The sequence below is a fragment of the Phodopus roborovskii genome, unplaced genomic scaffold, assembly GCF_943737965.1.
Source record: "Phodopus roborovskii unplaced genomic scaffold, PHOROB, whole genome shotgun sequence".
Taxonomy (NCBI): Eukaryota; Metazoa; Chordata; class Mammalia; order Rodentia; family Cricetidae; genus Phodopus; species Phodopus roborovskii.
In genome coordinates, this window is record NW_026125104.1 from 51056 (window position 1) to 75724 (window position 24669).

Below are 24669 nucleotides of genomic sequence, written 5' to 3' on the forward strand. Positions count from 1 at the left end.
ATTTTGTCTCTAATATCATTCTTATTTTTCCTTGTATTTAATAGCATACTTTATTATTATTATTATTATTATTATTCAATTAATCTCCTCTTCAATCTATTAAACAGTTTGTGAGAAGACACTATAAGACCATGACTTACATGTATTACTCTTTGAAGTTTATCCTTTAGATTTTGTATGCATTGATGATTCTTCTCTAAGCCAGTTCTTTTCTATGGTGTTATTTTTTTTTTTTTTTTTTTTTTTTTGTCAACTCTAGGCCTTTCTCCACATTAACTATTTGGTAGTTGCCATTTTAATTTGAACAAGATTCTTCTCTTCTTCCTATTTCTTTATTTATGCATCATTAGTCATTATTAATTCATAACTCCCCACACACACCAATCTCTCAATGTTTTATAACTAATTATTTTTAGGAGTTAATTTTAATTATGTGTACTTACACTAGTGTCCTCACAGTCCAGAGGTGTGAGGTTCTCATGAAACTGAAGTTACAGACTATTGTGAGCTGCCAGTGTGGGTGCTACGACTTCAACTCTGGGCCTCTGAGCTGCATGAGGATTACATGGTGCTGATCCATCTCTCTAGCTCCTGATTATTGTCATTAATTAATTTGTTATTTAATTGTCTTAGATATTACTAATGAAAGTCTCTGCAAGCTGATTCCCCTGTCCCTTTGAGGGGGGGGGTCACTATCATTTTTTGTAGTACTTCACTTCCCTGGACTTAGATGCATAGTAATTTTGGTTAGACAATTCTCCAAAAACTCAGTGCCTTTTGTGAATGAGTATGTACCAACAAAGCTTGTTTTGTTTGTAATTCTTGGAAGTAGCATGCTTTTGTGGCTATAGAGCTGTAAGCTAAATGAGGATCATGCAGATCAAAGCCCTGTTTTATGTATGACATAATTATGACATGTGTTTGGGATAGTGTGTTTTGATCTCCTGTGTCTAAGATGAGTCTTTCAAATATTAAATATATTAGGGCTAATATATTTGGCTGTCAACAGTGCCTCAAAATAATGAATGTGGACATAGAGCATAATTTAAATATTTGATAATAATTACCAAATAGAAGTTTTCTTCAAAAATGAATCCACAGAGTTTTAACTTTTTATGTTTCGGTAACACTAATTTACTCTTGGGAGTTCTGTTTTTAAAACATACTTATGAATTGCCTATTTTCCTCCTTAGAAAATAAGACCTACTCATCTGTGAGAACAGAAGCTTTATCTGTGGTAGAATTGCTGCTTAAAAAACTTGAAGGTGAGTTCTGATTAGAGTACCAAAAATCCAGGATACTTTGTGACATACACTTTCAGGATATTTTTTATTTGTTTTTGCTAATGGTGTAAAATACACATTAATGTATGTGCACATACAAGTAGACTATAGAGAACTAAAGTCATTAAATTTTAAAGATTTCAGATTTTTTTTTGCATGTTCTTCTTTTTTAATGTAAAAGTATCATTCTCATATGAATACAAAATGGAAACATATCAGTGATTCCAATAGCTTATGATAACAGAGTCAGTCAATGTGACAAGAAAACTATTCTGGACTTCAAAGCTCAGGTGGATTTCCCTGGCTGGCAGTACCACAGATAAATTGTCACACATGATTGTTTGGGGACAAGTAAGCAATATATATGGAAGAAAACAACAGAAGCCTATGAAAGATTTCAGTTTTGTTCCCTATATTTATACATTTCTAATGAATTATTAAGCTATAGTTATCTTGAGAAGTAATTGAAGTTTTTTCATCGTGAACTTTTATATAATCTTGGTTATCACAAGAAATGGTTAGTTATGATAGAGCAGAGCTTGTGGGGTGTATGTTTAATAACAGGCTGTTTTATCAGAGACCCAAAAAGCATGTTTTTGTCCTACTTTCTCTGTCTTTAAGAAACCTTACAAATGCTGTGTTGTGTTAATGGGAGAAGAAAAACAGCTTCTTTTTTTCCCCCCTGTTACATATCTGTGTCTATTCCTCGTTCCTCCTCCCCTTCCTTCTCCTTTTCCTAGTCTCCTATTCCATGAATTAGTAGTGCAGAGATGAAATGGTTTTCATCATAAACTTGTGAGTTTGACATTTGTACTTTCCCTCTTTTTGCTTAGCAACACCTATCCTAGGTATCTGCAAAATGGGCCTTTTAGACTCAGGATAACTAAATATCACCTAGTGTATTTTTTTTTTTTTTTTTGTCTTAAAATAAAAAAGCTTAGCCATATGGTTGAATTCCAAGTTTTCTAGGTAGATATTAGATGTTCAAGATGACAAAAGTAAGCTCAAACAACTTGCTTAAAGCTGGACATGGTAGTATAGGCTTATAATCCCAGCCTCGAGAGGTAGAGACAAAAGGATCAGGAGTTTAAAGCCAGTGTGAACTACATGAGATCTTGATGCAACAATAATTACTTACTTTAAGGCACATCACTAAAAGTGACAATGTTATAAATGGAGTTAAGATTTGCTTTCTTATTTTTTTTTTTTTAAGTATCACAGTGTTTATTGATAGATACAGCTATATAAATAAAATCAGGGCATGAACATGATAAATTAAGTAGACGTAATTTCAATACTGTAATAAGAGGGACCAATCCAAATTCTCACCATTTGTTTCACACTCTCAAAAACCACTTCAGGGCATTAAAGATCTCTCAAAACTGATCAGTTTTGTGTAGGTAAGCCATCTTTCTTTTAAAAAGACTTGTGCACTTGCCCAGGCTCAAGGATATTCAAATCTAGCACATAAAGCCCATTACTAGAGGTAGAAATACAGGCAATATACTATTTTGGCAACAACCATCAATTATAGTTAAAAATTTCTCTGTAACAACCAAATGGATAATCAAATACTGCAGCAACTCAAGTGTTACTGAGCAAAGTGCATCTCTACAGTATTCAGTATTGCTATTCAGTTTTCTAACTTAAAACAGCTTATCTTATTTTTTTTTTTAATTTCAGTATATATATGGTTCTCCAGGGCTTTTTAAAGGAAGGGTAATAAAGTGTTAGCTACTTAAACTGTACAGTTTTGAAACTTCCCTTTTTTTGCATGTGATGTGGCTGGGATGACTACTTTGCCCCTGTGCTTTGATGCTTCGTTCTTCCCAGTTTGCTGCTATATAAGCTTATCTTCCTTGTCTCATTCTTACTGGGGAAGGGGTGAAACTCCTGACATGCTTTCAGGCTGTTGTCAGGGATTGGGTTTGAGACTTCTATCCAACCTGTGATTGTTATATACCATTCTCTTAATTATAGAGTTGCTGTGTGATTGTTTCGGGGATAGGATATATTGAAGAAAGGGTTAAGTTTTCTTTTTTTTCTTCCTTGATTGTTCTGTAATGATTTTCTTCCTGTTTTCTCCCCATTTAGAAGCTAAACAGTGGGAAAGTTTGACGGCGGAATGCAGAAGACTTTTGGTTGAGTCTTTAGCTACTATGGAGACAGACAACAGACCTGAGCTGCAGGAGAAAGCCACAGTATTGAAGAAAACACTTGAAAGTCTGGAATGAATGAGAATGGGAAAAAACAAACAAGTGCCATGTTCTTTTGGGATTGGAAGTTTGGAAATGGTGGTATTCTTTAAAAACCAAGGTGGGGGGGTGGGGAGTAAAGATTACTCTGTAGCATGCATCATTCCTTGGCTGAAATAAAAAAAAAAAAAAAAAAAAAAAAGCCTTAAATTTTGCTCCTTTTAGCTTTATTTTACTTGTCTTTAAAGTATGTGGGCTAAATGAGCTTAATAGAACTTGGGTTTTCAAAAGGTAGTTGTAAATAAGTATGCCAGCCATCATTGCTAAAAAGAACTGAAAATATTATAAATGAACTACAGGGTAAGCTGAATTAAAATCTTAGCACTACATCCATGCTAAAATTATTTCAGGAAGGGACCCTGTAAATCACTTGACTTATAACCCCATTTCTTGCACACCTGAAGTAATAGGAGTGGGGATGACAGCTTCCTTTCTAAGGCTGGAGTCAAGGCCATACCCAGAATTTAATGTCCTGTCCTGGAAACTTTTCTCAACCAGTTACCAAGCCAATGTTTCCTTGCCCTGCCCTAGAAATTCCCAAAGGGAGCTAAACCCTTATTTATCACTTTTGAAAGTCAGATTATGCACATTGCCTGTGATAGGTAATCAATTTTTAGGGAATGGTTGTTCAGCATTTTTATAGGTTGAGAATAATTTGGGTTCCATAAAATTCTGGTCAAAGTCCTTATACCTGAAGATGAAAATAGATGGGAACAAGATATTTTCTACTTCTTATTGTGATGCATACAGTGTGACATGGTTGGATAGATGGAAAGCCTTTCATTTAACTGTCTAAGAATTTCTCTTCCTTAAATGCCCTTTCTCAAATTGGCATACCACTCCAGGAAAACTGTCGTTGCCAGGGTCTCGTGCAAAGTTAGTTTTACTTAAGTGTTTATGGTAAGCTAAAAATTCTATACCCTGTCTTGGGTTCTGGAGCACAAAATAGATTTATACATTCAGTACTGTCCCCTTGATGACATCAACACCTGAAATTTCTGTGGTCAATATTTTTGGTGGAAACTCCATTTTTATTAGTTTGGTATTCTCCAGATCAGTGTATTTAAAATATTTTGAACTGTGACTCACAATAAAAATAACCTTTTACATCATGACCCAGAATGTGTGTGTGTGTGTGTGTGTGTGTGTGTGTGTGTGTGTGTGTGTGTGTGTGTGTGTATTTATGCATGTTTGAATGTAAAAATCTTTAACTGAAATAAATACTTCAAGAAGAAATAGTTGCAAAGTTTGATATACTTTCATCTGAGGTGTGTGTCTTATAAATGTTCTTCAGACTCACTGAATTCATTTCCTAACTCATAACTAGGTTGCTATTCCAGTTTGAACAACATTGAGAGTACCTAAATTTCTACTAGGGTTTGAAATTGTTTCTGGTTGAAAAACGGTTTACAACTAAAACCTTCAGTGCTCACTTAATTATCATCTTTGCTGATTCAGGACTGTACTAGTGACTTTTTAGAATGTGATGAATTTTAAGCAATCTGGTGTAGATTGTGTTTAAGAATGACTTTTGCATTAGAGAAAAACGAATGGCTTCAAATGTTCTTCAGAAAACTGATCTCTCAGGACTTGTGGTTTTGGATCAGCATTGAATGCACTAAGGATGTATCTGATTTACATGTGTAGTAACCAGGGTACTTCCTGGGCAAGAAGAATACAATGCAGGTCAGGTGTGCTGAAGGTGAGCATGTAAGGGCAAGAATGATATACTTGGTCTGTAGCACATATTGAAACCTCATCAAATTTTATGCTTTTAAAGCATTTTGTTATTTAATATTGGGACTTTCCCTTGGTGCTGAGAGTGGTGCTAAGACACCTTAAACTTAGTGCTATTGAACTGCATTTCTTTTTCTTCCTGAGTACATTTCTAATTTATATACTTAATGCCTTCATGTTTGCTAGCCAACATTTTCACAGCTAGTAATTCTATGTTACTGTTTCAAGTGTGGTTTGTAGTTGGCATACATATGTTTATTTTAAAAGGTTAATAATCAGGACTTTGTAATTGTGGAATGTTGGTACTGGTGAAAAAGTGGTAAAGGTACCTGTACATTAATCATCAGCCTTTATTTGCAAAAGCAATCTTGAAAAGGTTTGATTTTTCTCTATATATTCACTTCTGTTTGCCATGCAGGTAACTCATTTGTAGGATCTGTTCCTTATTCCTGCCATTAGTTCACTAACTATATCTTTATTGATAACATGAAAAGGAGATGTTGAAAATGTGGCATTTGGATTAAACATGAAAATGGTCTAGTTTTGATGGTCAAGAGAAGCTATTTATTTAATGTTTGTGCCCAATTTATAATTCCTAGGGGATCTTGTCTGTAACACAGTCCACCTACATAAGGAGGCTACCAAATCCCCATTGCTTTGCCCTTCCATTTTTTTTTTTTAAACTCATGTATTAACCAACAAGAAAAAGAGTAAAGATATGACCTCACTGGTTGGTGCTCCATGAGCAATTGTGCTGTGTGAGCACTGGCTGTCCTTGTGGAACATTTCTACCTGCTGCTGTCACAGTATATTCATGCTGCTTGTTAAGTTCAGGGAGTTATTTTGACATTGGCACTTACTGAACTGTGCAATCTGTCATTAAATGGATGTATATGTAACAGATTTTTGTATTTTATATGCAACTTCTTCTTAGAGCCTCTGCAATATGTACTTAGCTACCTAAGCATGAAATAGACTTATTTGAAAGGAAAACCTCACCTACACCCCAAAGATATTAAATGGTAAATAAAAGCTGCATGACTTGGTGTTTTGAAGTAGTGCTTTTAGTTTTTATTAGTTCTGTTGGAAAGTAATCTGACTGCTAACACTTTGACTAGTTGTATTTTAGGAAGGGTGGGAGGAGAGAGATCTTATGCCATATTCCCCATATGTCTAATTAATAGAAACTTCTGGCTGGGAGTTCCAGACATCATGAACTGCTTTCATGATAGAATTTCCTGATAAAAGTGACTACATGAGCATATGGGAACAGCAGGCATCTGGGATTAAAACATTGTTTACTCCCAAGTGAGATTACCAGCCTGAGCTGTTACAATGCTTTTAGTAATCTTGTTCTATTGGTTTCAAATTGATGAGAAAGAATGTTACAAAACATGAAAATGAGTCTTTCAAATGATGTTTATGGAAAGATTTAACAGTTTATTTTCCTTTAAAAATGGTATGGAGGGAGGGTAAGATGGTAGATGAAATGTTTTCTTCAGGTGACTCGGTAAATGAGAAGAGTCAATAGTAAAGGAGAAACTAGGCTATTCTGAGGAAAGAGAAGATGACTGACCATCAGTAATAAAGAAGATGAGAAGCATGGAAAATCTGGAATGTTTTGAAGAAAATTAACAGCTCACAACTCCAGCCCTTGCTTTTTTTTTGCCAGGAAGGGGGACCTAAGGCCACAACTAGATGGTAAGTCAGGCAGCCCTGATGATGGCATATTGATAGCCCTATAGGAGATGCCTATAGTCTTCAAACACCTTAAATACAGTCTGACAGTGACTCCTATACTGCAGGCTAGCCTAGAGTAGAAATACATTAATTTATTTCTCTTTACATCTTAGATTCCTTTATAAATAGCCAGGCATCTTTACCTTGAGGGGGAGCCTAGTTGAGGTTGAGCAACTTTGGAGATGTGAGGAAGAAAAATCTCAAGGAACAGAAGGATACCCTGAATGATATCTTAGTGGGAAAGGGTTTTGAGAGGCAGCTGTGCAGGTCAAACTTTAAGTAGTCGTGAGCTCATTGAGGGGGTGGTGGTTGGCGATCTGTAATCTGTTACTGCAGAGACCTCAGTTGCTTGCCTCAGAGTTGCCTCCATTCTGTGTATATGGTTGGCTGTTAGGTGAAATGGTTCTGGGAATGACTAGGATTTCACAGCCTTCTTTCTACCACAGGGTTATTTATAGCTAGGGAATGTAATCCCAGCCATTAGCCAGCATTTAGAAAACTTAAAATGAATAGGGAGATCCAGAAGAAGTGAATAAACTAGATGTGATCTGTCAAAATTCAACTGTAGAGCAAAAACAATAATAGTTCCCTGACAAAGAATGGCTCAGTACTAGATGGATTCACAACTGAATTGTACCAACACTTAGACTGTCCCATAAAACTTGAAAAAGAATGTGTCCCAACTGACTCTACAAATTTGGTATTATTCTAATAGCAAAATCTGTAATGAACACAACAAAAACTGTAGGCAATTTTCTTAATACTGATGCAAAGATTTTAATATTGTAAATAAAATTTAACATAATTAAGATCATATACCAACATTAGTTTCATCTCATGTAAGGGTGATACATTAATGGCAAACCAATAAATAGAAAATAGCATATAAATAAAATACAAAAATCACGTCACTTGATGAAGAAAATAGTTTTGATAAAACCCAACATTTCTTCATGGTAAATCCCTTAAAGAAACTAAGAATAGAACTGATGGGAGATGTCATTCTGTATATGTTTCTCATACTGGTTAATGAATAAAGCACTGTTGGCCAATAGGAAAGTTAGGTAGGCGGGACTAGGAGATGAGGAGGAAAGAGGAAGTAGATAGGAGGAGTCAAGATGGAGAGTCTGGAGAAGGTAGAACCCCCAGCCACCTCTCCCTGGTAAGACCACTTGGAAATACATAGAAATGGGCTAATAATTAAGACAGAGCTAGCTGATAAGAAACTAGTACCTGGCCAATAGCATAATATCAAATACAGAGTCTGTGTGCATTAATTGGGGCTGGCGCGGCGGGGTGGCAGGACAAGACAAGAGACAGTGGGCAGAAAAACCGTACTCCTTACAAATGGCACCCACTTGGCTTATAAGAACTTCCACTTAAAATTTAACAAAAGCTTAAAGAGTTTTAGAAACAAAAGAACAGAGACAAGCAAGGTTTCTTGGTAGCAGCATTTTTCTCAGTTGGACTCTGACTTGCGAGAGACAAGCAGATTATGCGGCTCCTTTAAGAGAGGTTTCCTGACTCAGCATAAGCGGCAAAAAACCGCACGGCTTTTAAAAAAGTACTGCTAACAATTTATTGGTGTGTATCAGAGCTGGCAATGGCAGTGACCACATCTCCAAGCTGGCAACCTGCTGCTTGCTGCCCATAGACCAAGGCAGTGACCATAGCTCTCACTGCTGGCAGTAAAATAGCCGCCACCATCTTGGATAGACCGAGGCAGAAACAACAAAGACTTTCATTTTAGCAATATTGTTGTTTACCTGATAAAAGACTCGTGGCTACAAAAAGATAAAGATTTACAGTAAAGACAGATTCACATTAAGAAAACCTCTAAAGGCTTACAGTGTGTTCTAAAATATATGTAGGTTTGGGAGAGAAAAGGAATAAAATAGTTTTAAATAGAGAGGAGCTGGGTGTGGTAGCACATGACTTTAATCCCAGCACTCGGGAGACAGAGGCAAGCAGATCTCTGTAATTGCAAAGTGAATTCCAGGACAGATCAAAGTTACACAGAGAAACTCTGCCTCAAAAAATGAAAAAATAGAAGAGAGTAATAATAAAGCCACATAAAAATGAAAAGCTCAGAGAGAATCTGTATACTATATGGCATTATATTGCCTTTATATTGTTTAACTACTGAGGAAACAACTGTCAAAGGAAATACTGCTGGATTAATTCAATTTATATATTTTAAAAATGCTTTGACTACAAAATTTAAGTTCAAGGACAAGTTAACTGGGGAAAAGGATTTCTATTTTTGTTTCCACAGAAAATGAAAAGCTGTGGATTCCTTCCAGACTAATGTGGTTTGATCAAGCCAGGCCCCCCTGAAACAGAGTTGCTGGTGATCCAACATTCAAAACAGCTTGGACAGAGTAGCCTTGCAGACTACAACCAGGATTTCTGAGTCTTCTTAGGATTCCCCCATGACAGCACCCTTTACCAGCAGGAAGTAGTTTGGAAAGAACGACGCCCAAATTTCCAAATATTGTTTATAAATGTTAGTTTTCATTTAAATGGGGTTGGTTATAAATGGTTAATGATCACAGCCAAATCTTTTTAAAGGTATAAAGGGGATTATGGTATAGATATGAATACTTTGTTTTGGAATGGATTTTCATTTATTGATGCAATTTAAGGTCAATCTTATGATGTGTATATTTCTCCTTTTGTTTAGGTATTGTGTTTATATAGCTCATTTAGAAATGTAATGTATAATTAAATACAGATTATAGATAGTACCTATGATAGTCAGATATTATAGTTAAGTTAGTTAAGATTTCTAGATATACAGACATGTATTTGAGATGGATAGGAATTCTTCAAACCTTTCAAAGACCTACAGAATATGGCATTTAAAATGTTTAAGGGTTTTTCTCAACAATGAGACATAACTGCTCCTGGCAACACCACCTGCGTCAGAAAGGAAGATGGACATTGAAGAAACAAACTCCTTATGAAGCTTACTTTCAATATGGCAAGACTAGCCATTTGGACAAGATACTGATCTTGTCTGGACTGTTTGACGTTATTCTGTATAAACTGGACATGCAGGACCCACAGAAAAGTGTTTGCTTATTCAGGATGGACATTGTTACAGAGTTCCTGCTTCATGGAAGAGTCTGCCAGACAGTCTGCAGGACACAGAGAAAAGTGACTGACAAACTGCCAATACAAGAAGACAGTTTAAAACTGCTTTGTGGAAGAGTCTTCCAGACACACTATGGCCTATGGGCTGAAGATGGATGATTACAAAAGAACTTCAGGTGACTGACCAGGCAGTGAGTTGTCTCTGTCATTTCTAGAGTTTATATACTATCCTTCTGTGGTCTTTGAAGGAGTTGAAGACAGATAGTTATGGTTATAGTTTTCCTTAGTTAAGCTTAAAGATAAGTTATATATAGGACTTTAGACTCATAAATATAGGATAGATGATAGAATAGTTTCTTTAAATCTTGCTAAATGTTAATGGACTAAATATTGTTAACTGTTATTCTTACTAGATAACTGTTGTGTGATATATTTTGCTATGTTAAGGTTAAAACCCTTTTATTTAGACAGAAAAGTGGAGATGATGGGAGATGTCATTCTGTAAATATGTTTCTCATACTGGTTAATGAATAAAGCACTGTTGGCCAATAGGAAAGTTAGGTAGGCGGGACTAGGAGATGAGGAGGAAAGAGAAAGTAGTAAGGAGGAGTCAAGATGGAGAGACTGGGGAGATGAGATGCTGGCCCCTTTCCCCGGTAAGAAGACCACGTGGAAATATTAGATTAACAGAAATGGGTTAATACTTAAGACAGAGCTAGCCGATAAGAAACAAGCAATGGGCCAACAGTATTGTATCTAATACAGAGTCTCTGTGCGTTATTTGGGGCTGGCGCAGCGGCAGGGCAAGATCAGGCGGCGGGAGGAAAAACCATACTTCTTACATAGAACCTCAATATAATAAGGCTAGATATACAATAGTCATATAGTCAACATTATACAAAATGGGAAATGCTGTAAACATCTCTAAAAATCAGGGATGACATAACATGTCCCCACTTCACTCAATATAATACTGGAGTTCTTGGCCACAGCCATAGGCAGAGGAGAGGAACGATTTTATTCCTGTCTGTAGATGATATTACTACTGGGGAAATTAAGTGGCCTTTCAAGAATCTTAATGTTGTTAATACAAGAATTAAGAACAGATTCAGAAAAGTTCCAGGAAAATATTAATAGAGTTTAAGAAAAAAAAAAAATCTCAGTACAGGAAAGTAAATCTCTGGAGCTCCCCGGAGCAGGTTGATGGACAAGAAAAGACAAGGTTGATCTTTTTGAATTATTTTAAGGTGTGTTACATTTGCTTATGTTGTAGAACATTTGTTTTAATAATGTAAAGATGTGTTGCATTCTTTTATGTTTCATTTGCTTAACTCTCTGAAATCACATTACGTTGCCTTTATAAAACACTTGATGGTCTAATAAAGAGGCAGGAGAAAAGATAGGCAGGGCTGGCAGGCAGAGAGAATAAATAGGAGAAATCTAGGAAGAAAGGAAGGAACAAGATAGAACAAGTTGAGGAGGACTTCGGGGGCTATTTACTCGTCTAGCCAGCCAGCCAGCCACGGAGTCAGAGTGGAAAGAAGATATAAAAAAGTAAGAGAAAGATAAAAGCCTAGAGGCAAAAGGTACACAGGCTAATTTAAAAAAAGCTGGCAAGAAACAAAGCAAGCTAAGGCCGGGTATTTATAATTAAGAATAAGCCTCCTGTGATTTATGTGGGAGTTTTTAAGCAAATGATACTGGCATTGGATGTCTACCTGCAAATGTGTGGAGTTAGACTTCTTTTCATCAGGCAAAAATCCCAAAATGTGTTAGATATTAATATTGTAAAAATTAGAACTATCCAATTCTATTAGAGATAATGAAGGCAGTTCTTAGAGAAAAGCTTATATCACTAAATGCCTACAAAATCTTGATAACTTAATATCTTTAAATTTTACTGTAGTTTCTAACTAGTTCCAAGAGGCTTTTTTAGCTGCTTCTTTCTAATTTTCTGTATAAACTATTGTCTTATTGTCAATTGTCTTATAAAAAAAATACTGTTTGATTGCCCTATTTGGGAGAAATGGGGGTCACTGGTCTTTAGGAGAACGTTCAAGATTAATGTTAAAACATGAAATCATGAGGTTTCCTAAGTTTTGCAATAAAGCCAGCATACTGGCAGGTATACCTATTTCAAACTTATCCTATATTGGCCTCTGTAGCCCATTATCCCCCAAATATTATACTACTTAATTGTACTCATTTCAATCCTTAGATTATTTAATCTAGTTATTATTTCTCTTCCTAAAAAGAAGAAACACATTTTATTGTTTATGTGGCTATCAAAGTTTTCTATTAACCTCTGACTACAGCATCTCAGTGATTTAAAATAAACCTTCATAAGAATGAAAAAACTGGGCCCAGTGCTACATGTCTATGATCCCAGACCTTGGAACCTGAGGCAGGAGGATCACAAGTTCAGGACCAGTTTGGGATACATAGTGAGATCCCATGGGAAAAAGAAAAGAGAGATGAACTGCATGGCCACAACTGACAAAAGGGGTGAATTCATAAATTCACCATCTTCTCAGTTTTAAAAACCCTTTAATGAAGTAGCTAAGAACAAATTGAAGAGATTTTGCTTTTTTATATTATCACATAGTAACTGCACAAAATATTTGTCTGCTTGCTTATTTCTTGTCTTAATACTTTGAAAGGGATAAACCTAATTTTAAAGAATATCCCCAAATGTTGGCGTGCTTGTTTCCTCATGATTGGATCCCGATGATTTATTTTTGAGGGTCATACCGCAGAAATGATCCAATAGCTGCAGTACATCTCAGTAGCACACTGAGTCACTGTGTCCTCATGTTGATGATGTAAAGTTATTATCAATGCAGCTTTTTTTTTCTTTTTCCCTTTTCTTAATTTAAATTTGAAACAAGGTTGTTTTACATGTCAATCCCAGTTCCCTTACCCTCCCATCTTCTCCTATCACCCCCACCAAACCCAAGCCCCCTTTCTGCTCCCCAGGGAGGGTGAGGCCTTCCATGGGGAGTCTTCAAAGTCTGGCACATCATTTGGAGCAGGGCCTAGGCCCTCCCCTGTAAGGAGTACAGTTTTTCTGCCTGCCACCTGGTCTTGTCCTGCCGCCGCGCCTGCCCCAAATAACACACAGAGACTCTGTATTTGATATAAATGCTGTCGGCCAGTTACTTGTTTCTTATCGGCTAGCTCTGTCTTAAGTATTAACCCATTTCTATGTATTTCCACGTGGTTTCATCTACCAGGGAGTGGGGCAGGCGTCTAGTCTCCACCTGTCTCTCCATGCTGACTCTTCCTTACTCCTTCCTCTTTCCTCCTTATCTTCTAGTCCCTCCTATTTTCCTTTCCTATTGGCCAACAGTGCTTTACTCATTAACCAGTATGAGAAACATATTTACAGAATGACATCTCCCATCATCTCCTCTTTTCTGTCTAAAATAAAAGAAGGGTTTTAACTTTAACATAGCAAAATATATCACACAACAGTTATCAAATAAGAATCACAGTTAACAATATTTAGTCCATTAACATTTAGCAAGATTTAAAGAAACTATTCTATCATCTATCCTATATTTTTGAGTCTAAAGTCCTATATGTAACTTATCTTTAAGCTTAACTAAGGAAAACTATAACCATAACTATCTGTCTTCAACTCCTTCAAAGACCACAGAAGGATAGTATATAAACTCTAGAAATGACAGAGACAACTCACTGCCTGGTCAGTCACCTGAAGTTCTTTTGTAATCTTCCATCTTCAGCCCATAGGCCACAGTGTGTCTGGCAGACTCTTCAGCAAAGCAGGAAACTTTAAACTGTCTTTCTGTATTAGCAGTTTGTCAGTCATTTTTCTCTGTGTCCTGCAGAATGTCTGGCAGACTCTTCCATGAAGCAGGAACCCTGTAGCAATGTCCATCTTGTATCAGCAGTCACTTTTCTGTGGGTTCTGCATGTCCAGTTTATATCTCATAAAGTTAAATAGTCCAGCCAAGATCAGTATCTTGTCCAAATGGCTAGTCTTGCCATATTGGAAGTAAACTTCATAACGTGTTTCTTTGATGTCCATCTTCCTTTCTGACACAGGTGGTGTTGCCAGGAGCAGTTATGTCTCACTGTAAAAAAAAACCCTAAACCATTTTAAATGCCATATTCTGTAGGTTCTTTGCAATGTTTGAAGAATGCCTATCTATCTCAAATACATCTCTGTGTATCTTGAAAACTTAACTAACTAAACTCTAAGTTTTGATTATCATAGGTAATTATTTATAATCTGTACTCCATTATACATTACATTTCTAAATGAGCTATATAAACACAATACCTAAATAAGAGAAATATAGATATCACAAAATTGACCTTAAATTGCATCAATAAATGAAAATCCATTCCAAAGCAAAGTATTCTATACCATAATACCCTTTTTACCTTTAAAAAGAATTGGCTGTGATCATTAACCATTTATAACCAACCCCATTTAAATGAAAACAAACATTTATAGACAATATTTGGGAAATTGGGTGTAGTTCTTTCTGAACGGTTTCCTGCTGGTAGGGGGCACTGTCATGGGGACCCTAAGAAGATGCAGAAATCCTGGCTGTAGTCTGCATGGCTGCCTTGTTCAGGCTGTTTTGAATGTTGGATCACCAGGAATGCTGTTTCACGGGGTCTGGTTTGCTCAAACCACATTAGTCTGGAAGGAATCCACAGCTTTTATTTCTGTGGAAACAAAACTAGCAATCCTTTTCCCCAGTAACTTGTCCTTGAACTTAAATTTTGGAGTCAAAGTATTTTTAAAATATATAAATTGAATTAATCCAGCAGTATTTCCTTTAACAGTTGTTTCCTCAGCAGTCAAATGATAGAAGGATAACAGAATAGCATATAATATCCACATTCTTTTTGTGCTTCCCATCTTTATGTGGCCTTTTTGTTACTCTGTTTTTTCTACTTCTATTTTTTGAGACAGGGTTTCTCTGTGTAATTCTTATCTGTTCTGGAATTTACTCTGCATACCAGGTTAACTTTGAAATCACAGAGATCTGCTTACCTCTGTCTCCCGAGTGCTGGGATTAAAGGGATTAAAGTTGGGTGCACCACACCCAACTCCTCCCTCTATTTTTAAAACCATTTTATTTCTTTTCTCTCCCAAGCCTACATATATTTTAGAACACATTGTAAACCTTTAGAGGTTTTCTTAATGTGAATCTGTCTTTACTGTAAATCTTTATCTTTTTCTGGCCACGAGTCTTTTATCTGGTAAATAACAACATTGCTAAAATGAAAGTCATAGCTGTTTCTGCCACAGTTTATCAAAGATGGCGGCGGCTATTTTACAGCTAACACTGAGAGCTGTGGTCACCACCTTGGTCTACGCAGCAGTAAGCAGCATGTTGCTGGCTTGGAGATATGGTCACTGCTATTGCCAGCTCTCGTACACACCAATAAATTGTTAGCAGTGCTTTTTTAAAGCCGTGCAGTTTTTTTTGCCGCTTATGCCACGGAAATTTTTGCTGGTTTCACACAAAGCAGAGTGCAACCCAGAATAATGCTGTTACCAAGAAACCTTGCTTGTCTCTGTTCTTTTGTTTGTAAAACCCTTTTTAAAGCTTTTGTTAAATTTTAAGTGGAAGTTCTTATTAGCCACATAGGTGCCATATGTAAGGAGGAAGGTTTTTCCGCCCGCCAGTGGCCTTGTCTCGCTGCCACACCAGCCCCAATTAACGCACTGAGACTCTGATTTGATATAATGCTGTTGGCCAGTTACTTGTTTCTTATTGGCTAGCTCTGTCTTAATTAATAACCCATTTCTATGTATTTCCACGTGGTCTTCTTACTGGGCAGTGGGGCTGGAGTCTCGTCTCCCCAGCCTCTCCATGTTGACTCCTCCTTCTTACTTCCTCTTTCCTCCTCATCTCCTAGTCCCACCTATCTTGCTTTCCTATTGGCCAACAGTGCTTTATTCATTAACCAGTATGAGAAACATATATACAGAATGACATCTCCCATCATCCCCCATGTGTCTAGGCTAAGAAAACATACCTCTATGTGGGATGGACTCCCAAAGTCCATTCATGTAGTAGGGATAAATGCTGATCCATCACTAGAGGCTCCATAGACTGCCCAGTCCTCCTAACTGACACCCACCCACATTCAGGGGGGTCTGGTTTCCCAGCTATCAGTCTGGGGTGCATGAGCTCCCCCTAGTTCAGGTCAGCTGATTCTCCAGGTTTCTCCAGCCTGATCTTGTCCCCTTTGCTCATCACCCCTCCCTCTCTGTAACTGGATTCCAGAAATTTGGCTCAGTGTTTAGCTGTGGGTGTCTGCTTCTGTTTCCATCAGCTCTAGATGAAGGCTCTAGGATGGCATTTAAGGTAGTCATCAATCTCATTGTTGTGGAAGGGCATTTAAGGTAGCCTCTTCACTATTGCTTAGATTGCTAGTTGGGTTCATCCTTGTAGATCTCTGGGCATTTCCCTAGTGCCAGATTTCTCCTTAAATCTATAATGGCTCCCTCTATTATGGTATCTCTTTACTTGTTCTCCTCAATTCTTTCCCTGTCTCAATCTTCCTGTTCCTTCATGCCCAACTTTCCCCTCCTCTTCTCCCTTTCTTTTTCTCCCAAATCCCTCTCCCCTCCCTCCATGCTCCCAATTTGCTCCAGAGATCTTGTCTCTTTCCCCTTTTCCAGGGGATCTTGTATGTCTCTCTTACGGGCATCCTCGTTTCCTAGCTTTTCTGGTGGTATGAATTGTAGGCTGGTAATCCTTTGCTCTATGTCTATAATCCATATATGAGTGAGTACATACCATGTTTGTCTTTTTGTGACTGTGTTACCTCACTCGGGATGGTTTCTTCTAGTTCTATCCATTTCCCTGAGAATTTCAGGATTCCATTGTGTTTTTGCGCTGAGTGCTATTGTACCACGTTTTCTCCCTCCATTCTTCAGTTGAAGGGCATCTATGTTGCTTCCATATTCTGGCTATTACAAATAATGCTGTTATGAACATAGTTGAACAGATGTCCTTATTGTATGAATGTGCATCTGTTGGGTATATGCCAAGAGTGGATTTGCTGGATCTTGTGGTAGACTGATTCCCATTTTCTGAGGAACCGCCATACTGAATTCCAAAGTGACTGTACGAGTTTGCATTCCCACCATCAGTGGAGGAGTGTTCCCCTTTCTTCACACCCTCTCCAGCATAAACTGTGATTAGTGGTTTTGATTTTAGATATTCTGACAGGAATAATATGGTATCTCAGAGTTGTTTTGATATGCATTTCCCTGATAGCTAAGGATGTTGAACCCTTTCTTAAGTTTCTTTCAGACATTTTAGATTCCTTCATTAAGAATTCACTATTTAGTTCTGTACCCCACTTTTTAATTGGGTTATTTGGTGTTTTGGTAACTAACTTCTTGAGTTCTTTGTATATTTTGGAAATCACTCCTCTGTCAGATATGGGGTTGGTGAATATTTTTTCCCATTCTGTGGGCTGCTGTGTTGTCCTGTTGAATGTGTCCCTTGCCTTACAGAAGTTTCTCAGTTTTCAGGAGGTCCCATTTATTAATTGTTGATCTCGGTGTCTGTGTTACTGGTGTTATATTCAGGAAGCAGTCTCCTGTACCAATTCATTCAAGGGTACCTCCCACTTTCCCCTTCTAAGAGGTTCAGTGTGGCTGGGTTTATGTTGAGGTCTTTGATCCACTTGGACTTCAGTTTTATGTATGATGATAGATATGGATCTATCTGCAGTCTTCTACACACCAATATCCAGTTATACCAGTACCATTTGTTGAAGATGCTTTCTTTTTTCCATTGTATACTTTTAGCTTCTTTGTCAAAAATCATGTGTTTGTAGGTATGTCAGGGTTTTCAATTTGATTCCATTGGTCTACCTATCTCTTTGTGTGCTGATATCAAGCTGTTTTCAGGACTATAACACTATAATAGAGTTTGAAGTCAGGGATGGTGATGCCCCCTGAAGTTTCTTTATTGTACAGTTATTTTGGCTATCCCAGGTCTTTTGTTTTTCCATATAAAGTTGAGGATTGTTCTTTCAAGTTCTGTGAAGAATTGTTCTGGGATTTTGATGGGGATTGCATTGAATCTGTAGATTGCTTTTGGCAAGATTGCCATTTTTACTATGTATATCCTACCTATCCAAGAGCATGGGAGATCTTTCCATTTTCTGGTATCTTCTTTAATTTCTTTCTTTAAAGACTCAAAGTTCTTATTATATAGGTCTTTGACTTGTTTGGTAAGCATTATCCCCCCCAAGATATTTTATGTTGTTTGTGGCTATTGTAAAGTTTGATGTTTCTCTGATTTCTTTCTCAGCCCCTTTATCATCTGTATATATTAGGGCTACAGATTTATTTTTTTTTCATTAATCTTGTATCCTGCCACTTTGCTGAAGGTGTTTATCAGCTCTAGGAGTTCCCTGGGTCACTTATGTAAACTTATCATATCATCTGCAAATAGTGAAAGTTTGACTTCTTCCTTTCCAATTTGTATCTCCTTGATCTCCTTTTGTTGTCTTATTGCTTTAGCTAGAACTTCAAGTACAATATTGAAGAGATATGGAGAGAGAGAGCAGCCTTGTCTTGTTTCTAATTTTAGAGGAATCTCATTGACTTTCTCTCCATTTAGTTGATGTGTGGCTTGGGTACCAAGGTAATTGTAGCTTCATAAAAAGTTTGGCAATAGCCCTTCTGCTTCAATTGTATGGAACACTTTGAGGAGTTTTAGTATTAGCTGTTCTTCAAATTTCTGGTAGAATTCTGCACTGAAACTATCTGACCCTGGGCTTTGTTTTTGGTTGGGAGACTTTTGATGACTGCTTCAATTTCATTAGGGGTTACAGGTCTATTTAAATTGCTTATTTGGTCTTGATTTAATTTTGGTAAGTGATATCTATTCAGAAAATTGTTCATTTTCATTAAATTTTTGAATTTTATGGAGTGCAGGTTTTCAAAGTATGATCTGAAGATTCTCTGTTTTTCCTCTGTGTCCGTTGTTATGTTTCCCTTTTTTATTTCTGATTTTGTTAATTTGCATGTTCTCTCTCTGTTGGTTAGTTTGGATAAAGATTTGTCTATCTTGTTGATTTTCTGGAAGAACCAACTCTTTGTTACATTGATTCTTTGTATTGTTTTCCTAGTTTGTACATTATTTATTTCAGCCCTCAAACTGATTATTTCCTGGTGTCTACTCCTCTGGGATGAGTTTGCTTCTTTTTGTTCTAGAGCTTTCAATTGTCCTGTTAATTCTCTAGTGTGACTATTCTCCCATTTCTTCATTTGGGCCCTTAGGGCTATGAGCATCTTTTCTTAGCACTGCTTTTAAAGTGTCCCGTAAGTTTGGGTTTGTTGTATCTTCATTCTCATTGAATTCTAAGAAATCTTTAATTTCTTTCTTTATTTTTTCCTTGTGCATTGTTCAATTTCCATGAGTTTATAGGTTTTCTGAAGTTTGTATTGTTAAATTCTAACTTTAAAGCATGGTGATCTGATAAGATACAGGGGTTAGTTACTTCAATTTTTTTTGTACCTATTGAGATTTACTATATTGTCAAATATGTGGTTGATTTTAGAGAAGGCTCCATGTGGCCCTGAGAAGAAGGTATATTCTTTTGTGTTTGGATGGAATGTTCTACAAATGTCTGTAGTTCCTGATCATTTGCCTAACTTCTCTATTTCCAGCATTCTCTCAGACTGTGTTTTTCTTGTCTCTATTTCAGCTTTCAAACCTTGCACTGTTTGAATTGTTTCTTGTAATTTTTGGTTTGTCTTTTCCTCCATTTCTTGAATTTTTTCTTCCATTCCTTTAAGGGATTTTCTCATTACCTCTTTGAGGGTCTCTATCATTGTCATAAAGTTGTTTTTTAGGGTTGTTCTCTTCTGCTTCATCTGTATTGGGATGTTCAGGTCTTGCTCATGTGGAGTCCCTAGACTCTGGTAGTGTCATATTGATCATTCAGTTGTTGACTGTGTTCCTATACTGTCATATACCCATCTCTTCTTCCAGTGTGTCTCTTTCTCTTCTAGTAGGTACGGGACCAAAGTTCTCTTCTGGTGGGTGCAAGCAGTTTCAATACTCTGATGGCTCTCCTACTTCAGGGGGTGGTGTTGGGACTCCTCCCGTGGTTAGAGGCTGTTCCAGGATGCTGACAGACTCCAGGTGGGCTGGTCTGCTAGGGCAGTGGGCTCCCCTGCATGTAGTCTCCTCAGGATGCTCCTAGCAGCTATTATCTTATCTTTGAAATTAAGTAGTTTGCCATGAGATATTTTGACATGATTTAACTGACGTAACTTTTTGTGATACCTATTCCCTAAAATACCCTCAATTAGGACTGTTCTAACTGACATTTTTTTCCTGTGTTTATGATTTTGGGCAGCTTGTGGGGTGAGGGTGGGGGGAAAGAGATTTTCATCCTTGTTTATAGCACAATGAACTGATGCATTTTAAGTTTATTGTATGCATTATTATATCTATTAATTTGTAGGTTTTTAAAAATTGATGCCAAAAATAAGCTTTCCTGGATTTGACAAGTATGATTCATCAAGTTAATGTCTGTGAAATATTCCTGTCATTCTTTGCATATTCTTGCATTCTAGCATGATAACGAGTTAATCTTTTCTCTGTTCATTTTTATATCCACTACTTTTCCAAAAAAAATTAATTTACTTTTGAGTCACAATTCTGTTCATAAGCCAACACCTAGATCTTGGATGTTCTATCGCTATAATAAGGTCCTGTCATCAGTAGTGCATTGAATAGAATTTCTGATTACTCATTGAGACATTCAGAGAGCTTTTTGTGCTTTAAAAGACAAATACCCTTAATTTATGAAAACTAGGAAGTAATTTCACAAATGGAAAAAACATGTATTTTAGAACTCTTAGAATATATTTCTGTTGAATATTATATATTACAGCCATTTACAAAGAAAATCTTTGACATACTTGACATACTAGGATTGAGGGAGAAAGAGGAATAAAAATCTTCATTTTTATGAGATCTTTGAAAATATTTTGAAGGACATGTTATTTGCTTTTGAAGTCTTTAAAAGTTTGATATAATTGCATCTTTGGGACATTATCCCTGAAGAATGAGAAGTTTCAAACCTCTGCATATTATTGCTGCTGAACTTTAAATTGTTCAGGGATCAAAAGTATTCCCCCCAAACAACAAGTGATTTAAACTTACATAGTACTGCAGTTCTGATCCTTTGGTAGTTTTGGTTATGTTGGTAACAGCTGGTCATTTTGAAAAAAATTAATTGCATAACTGATTTTTCTGTAACATTTCACATTTTAAACATGGATACATTCATTCTTCTTTGCACACAACTTACCATAACTAATTGATGGAGTATATCATAAAATGTTTTTACTTGGAGTTTATAGGATGGAATTCAGGTGGCAGAACCATTTTCCATTGTTTTCCATTGGCTACTATTTCTGTGCAGAATAAAAAGATCAAATTCTGAGCACCCAAGTTATTGTTGGTCTTAACAGCCATACACATTTTTTTTCTTTAAAGTAACTTTTTATAATAATTTACTTGATAGGGAGTTTGTAGAAAAATCCACAAGAAATAATTTGTTAACCAATGCAATAATCAAGTATTATTGATGGAAGATAATATTAAGAAGAGAAGCAAAAACTATGTTTGGTTAGCATAAAAAGGAGAAATTCTGAAGCTTTTTGTTTGTTTGTTTTTGTTTGTTCTGGGATACTAAAGCTACATTCAGTGTTACTGACAGTGTTTTGACCTTCAGTGTACGCTGCTTAGGAATTAATTAGTAAAACAGAAAAGTAAATGGAAGCACTTGTTAATTGGATAGAAATGAGTAGCAGTGGAGGGAGAAGGCAGAGGTCATGTAATGTGATGGAACACTGTACCTCTCTGTCATCAATACAATAAGACATTGTCGTGTTGTTACTGTGTTCACCGTCTCTGTTGATGTCAACTTTCTAAAGGTGGAGAATGAGCAGAAGACTCCAGTGACTGAAACCACAAAACAAGGAAAAGAAATGAAGCCTGAATAATTGCATCATTAACCATCTGATGGGTGGATTTTTCTGTGAAAGAAAGTGAAGAGATAGCAGTATGCATATACCAGGATATCAGTGAAGGGAACATTTAAGAGCATGTCTGTTTGAAGAAAGATTGAAAAGAATCAGAAGGGAAAGAAAAAGTTTGGATGTGATAATGAGCAATGTAAGTGCAAAAGCAAGATTTTTTTTTGTAATAATTTTTGATAACATGGAAAAAATAAAATACAAAGTCTCCTTTTTTTTAACTGTATCATCTTTAATCCTATTTTCAAAGAACTTTTAAATACATTTTCTAAAGGACTTTAATTTCTATATTTCCTAGAAATTCATGGATTTTAATACATAGTAAGAGAATTACCTATGAAAATTCTTACAACTTTTTAAATATGAGGTATGGGGCTCAATACTGGAGGAAACTGTAATGGATATGTCAGTATTTAAATGAGGTGGGATATTTTTATTTCACTTATAAAATGGTTCTCAAATGTAACCACAATGCTTTAAACAATGTCATCCTTTTGAAGCACATTTTATAAGTTGTTAACTAGACAGAGTTCTTTCTCCATTCCTCTCCTCATCGCCTCTCTTTCCCTCCCCTTCCCTTCTCTTCCTCCTCTTCCTCATAGAGTTTGTTTTAAATTTCATTCGTTCCTGTCAACATTCCTTTGTTCATCCCTGGTTTTTAGTATGAGCTGTCACTTCTTCAAGTCTGTCAACTACTTTTCTAAATTGTGTTCAATCTGTAAAGTTCAAAATGGACTTATCCAATGTCCATTTACATTTTTCTTCATTTTGTCACTTTGACACCTTTATTGAAAACCTACTGTTCCAAGGACAGGATTATGGGCTGACAAAATATTTAATTGGCTTTTTGCTTTCTGATTGTTTTCTAAATCTTATTGTGGAGTAATCAAATTGATCCTGTCCTTCTCCCTTAGATTAAAAAAAAAAAATACACTGTCCTGAAATTGTGTGTGTGTGTTTGTGTGTGTGTGTGTGTCGGGGGTGAAGTTGTGTTTATAACTAAGTCTGAAAGCACTTTCTTAGCTAAATGAACATACTTTTATTTACATTCCTCAGATGAAATGAAGAGACTCTTACTAGAATAACTATTGGTGGCTGTCGTGCTAGGAAGGAAATGCAAGGAGAAAATTCCACTGTTTGGAGTTTTTTTTTTCCTGGAGGGATTTTCCCGGTACCCACGGTTAGAGATTGTTCTGTTTGTCTTCAGCCTTGTAATGTATTTGGTTACCATCCTGGGTAATAGTACCCTTATTTTAATCACTGTCCTGGATTCGCACCTTCAAACCCCCATGTACTTGTTTCTTGGAAACCTCTCTTTCATGGATATCTGTTACACATCTGCTTCCATTCCTACTTTGCTTGTGAACTTGCTGTCATCCAAGAAAACCATTATCTTTTCTGGGTGTGTGGTACAGATGTACCTGTCCCTTTCCATGGGATCCACAGAGTGCATACTTCTGGCTGTGATGGCCTATGACCGTTATGTGGCCATCTGCAATCCTCTGAGGTACCCTATCATCATGAACAGGCAAGTCTGTGTGCAGATGGCCACTGTCTCCTGGGTGACAGGCTGTCTGACTGCCCTCCTGGAAACAAGTTTTGCCCTGAAGGTTCCCCTGTGTGGGAATGTCATTGATCACTTCACATGTGAAATTCTTGCAGTGTTAAAATTAGCTTGCATGAGTTCGGTACTCATGGACATGATTATGCTGGTGGTCAGTATTCTCCTTCTGCCCATCCCAATGCTCTTGATTTGCATTTCTTATGGCTTCATCCTTTCCACAATTCTGAGAATCAGTTCAACAGAGGGAAGAAACAAAGCTTTTTCAACTTGTGGTGCACACTTGACTGTGGTAATCTTATATTATGGGGCTGCTCTCTCCATGTACCTGAAGCCTTCTTCATCAAACTCACAACAAATAGACAAAATCATCTCATTGCTTTATGGAGTGCTTACCCCTATGTTGAACCCAATAATTTATAGCTTAAGAAACAAAGAAGTAAAAGATGCTGTGAAAAAACTACTGGGCAAAGTGCCATTGGCACCAAGCATATGACTATCTTTGATTGGGTCCCTGTGACCTTCCCAAGGATGTGCCATTGTCAGAACTCAGCAGAGAAATTCTAAACACCATTCAGCTCTTTCAGACTCTGGCCTGAATATTAGCTCTGCAATTTCACAGTCATGAGGTATTTGTTCACAGAGAAATTTATTATGGATGTAGGAGGTCCCAAGGTTCACTTACTAATATTTCTTGTCTTTGGTATGACATCAATTCAGTCACTGAGCACTTTCTCCAAAAGCAAACTTAGATAAATGTTGTCAGTGAATCTGAGTACCAGAAGAAATATCTTCTTTATTTGAATTCCTAGGGTAGGAGCCTAAAGATATAAACCAAAGAATTAAAGGAATATTAAAAAATATTGGCATTGATGACGGAAGCAAGGAAATGAACTCAAGGGGGGGGGAAAAAAAGGCTTGGTCAAT

The 24669-nt window shown here is 36.7% G+C and overlaps 2 protein-coding genes across 2 annotated transcripts in view; both read left to right on the forward strand.

The window, feature by feature from the left end:
* Positions 1-3558, forward strand: part of LOC127225940 (proteasome adapter and scaffold protein ECM29-like) — a gene marked incomplete at its 5' end in the record, with an annotated part of 50326 nt that extends 46768 nt beyond the window's left edge. The window contains 2 exon segments of the mRNA XM_051189608.1: positions 1194-1265; positions 3378-3558. Coding sequence (XP_051045565.1) covers positions 1194-1265; positions 3378-3517 — 212 coding nt within the window.
* Positions 3559-23295: 19737 nt separating this feature from the next.
* Positions 23296-24454, forward strand: LOC127225945 (olfactory receptor 2K2-like). The gene is given in 2 exon segments (XM_051189623.1): positions 23296-23325; positions 23327-24454. Coding segments are annotated over 2 exon segments (942 nt in total). The 3' UTR covers positions 24239-24454.
* The last annotated feature ends 215 nt before the right edge of the window (positions 24455-24669 follow it).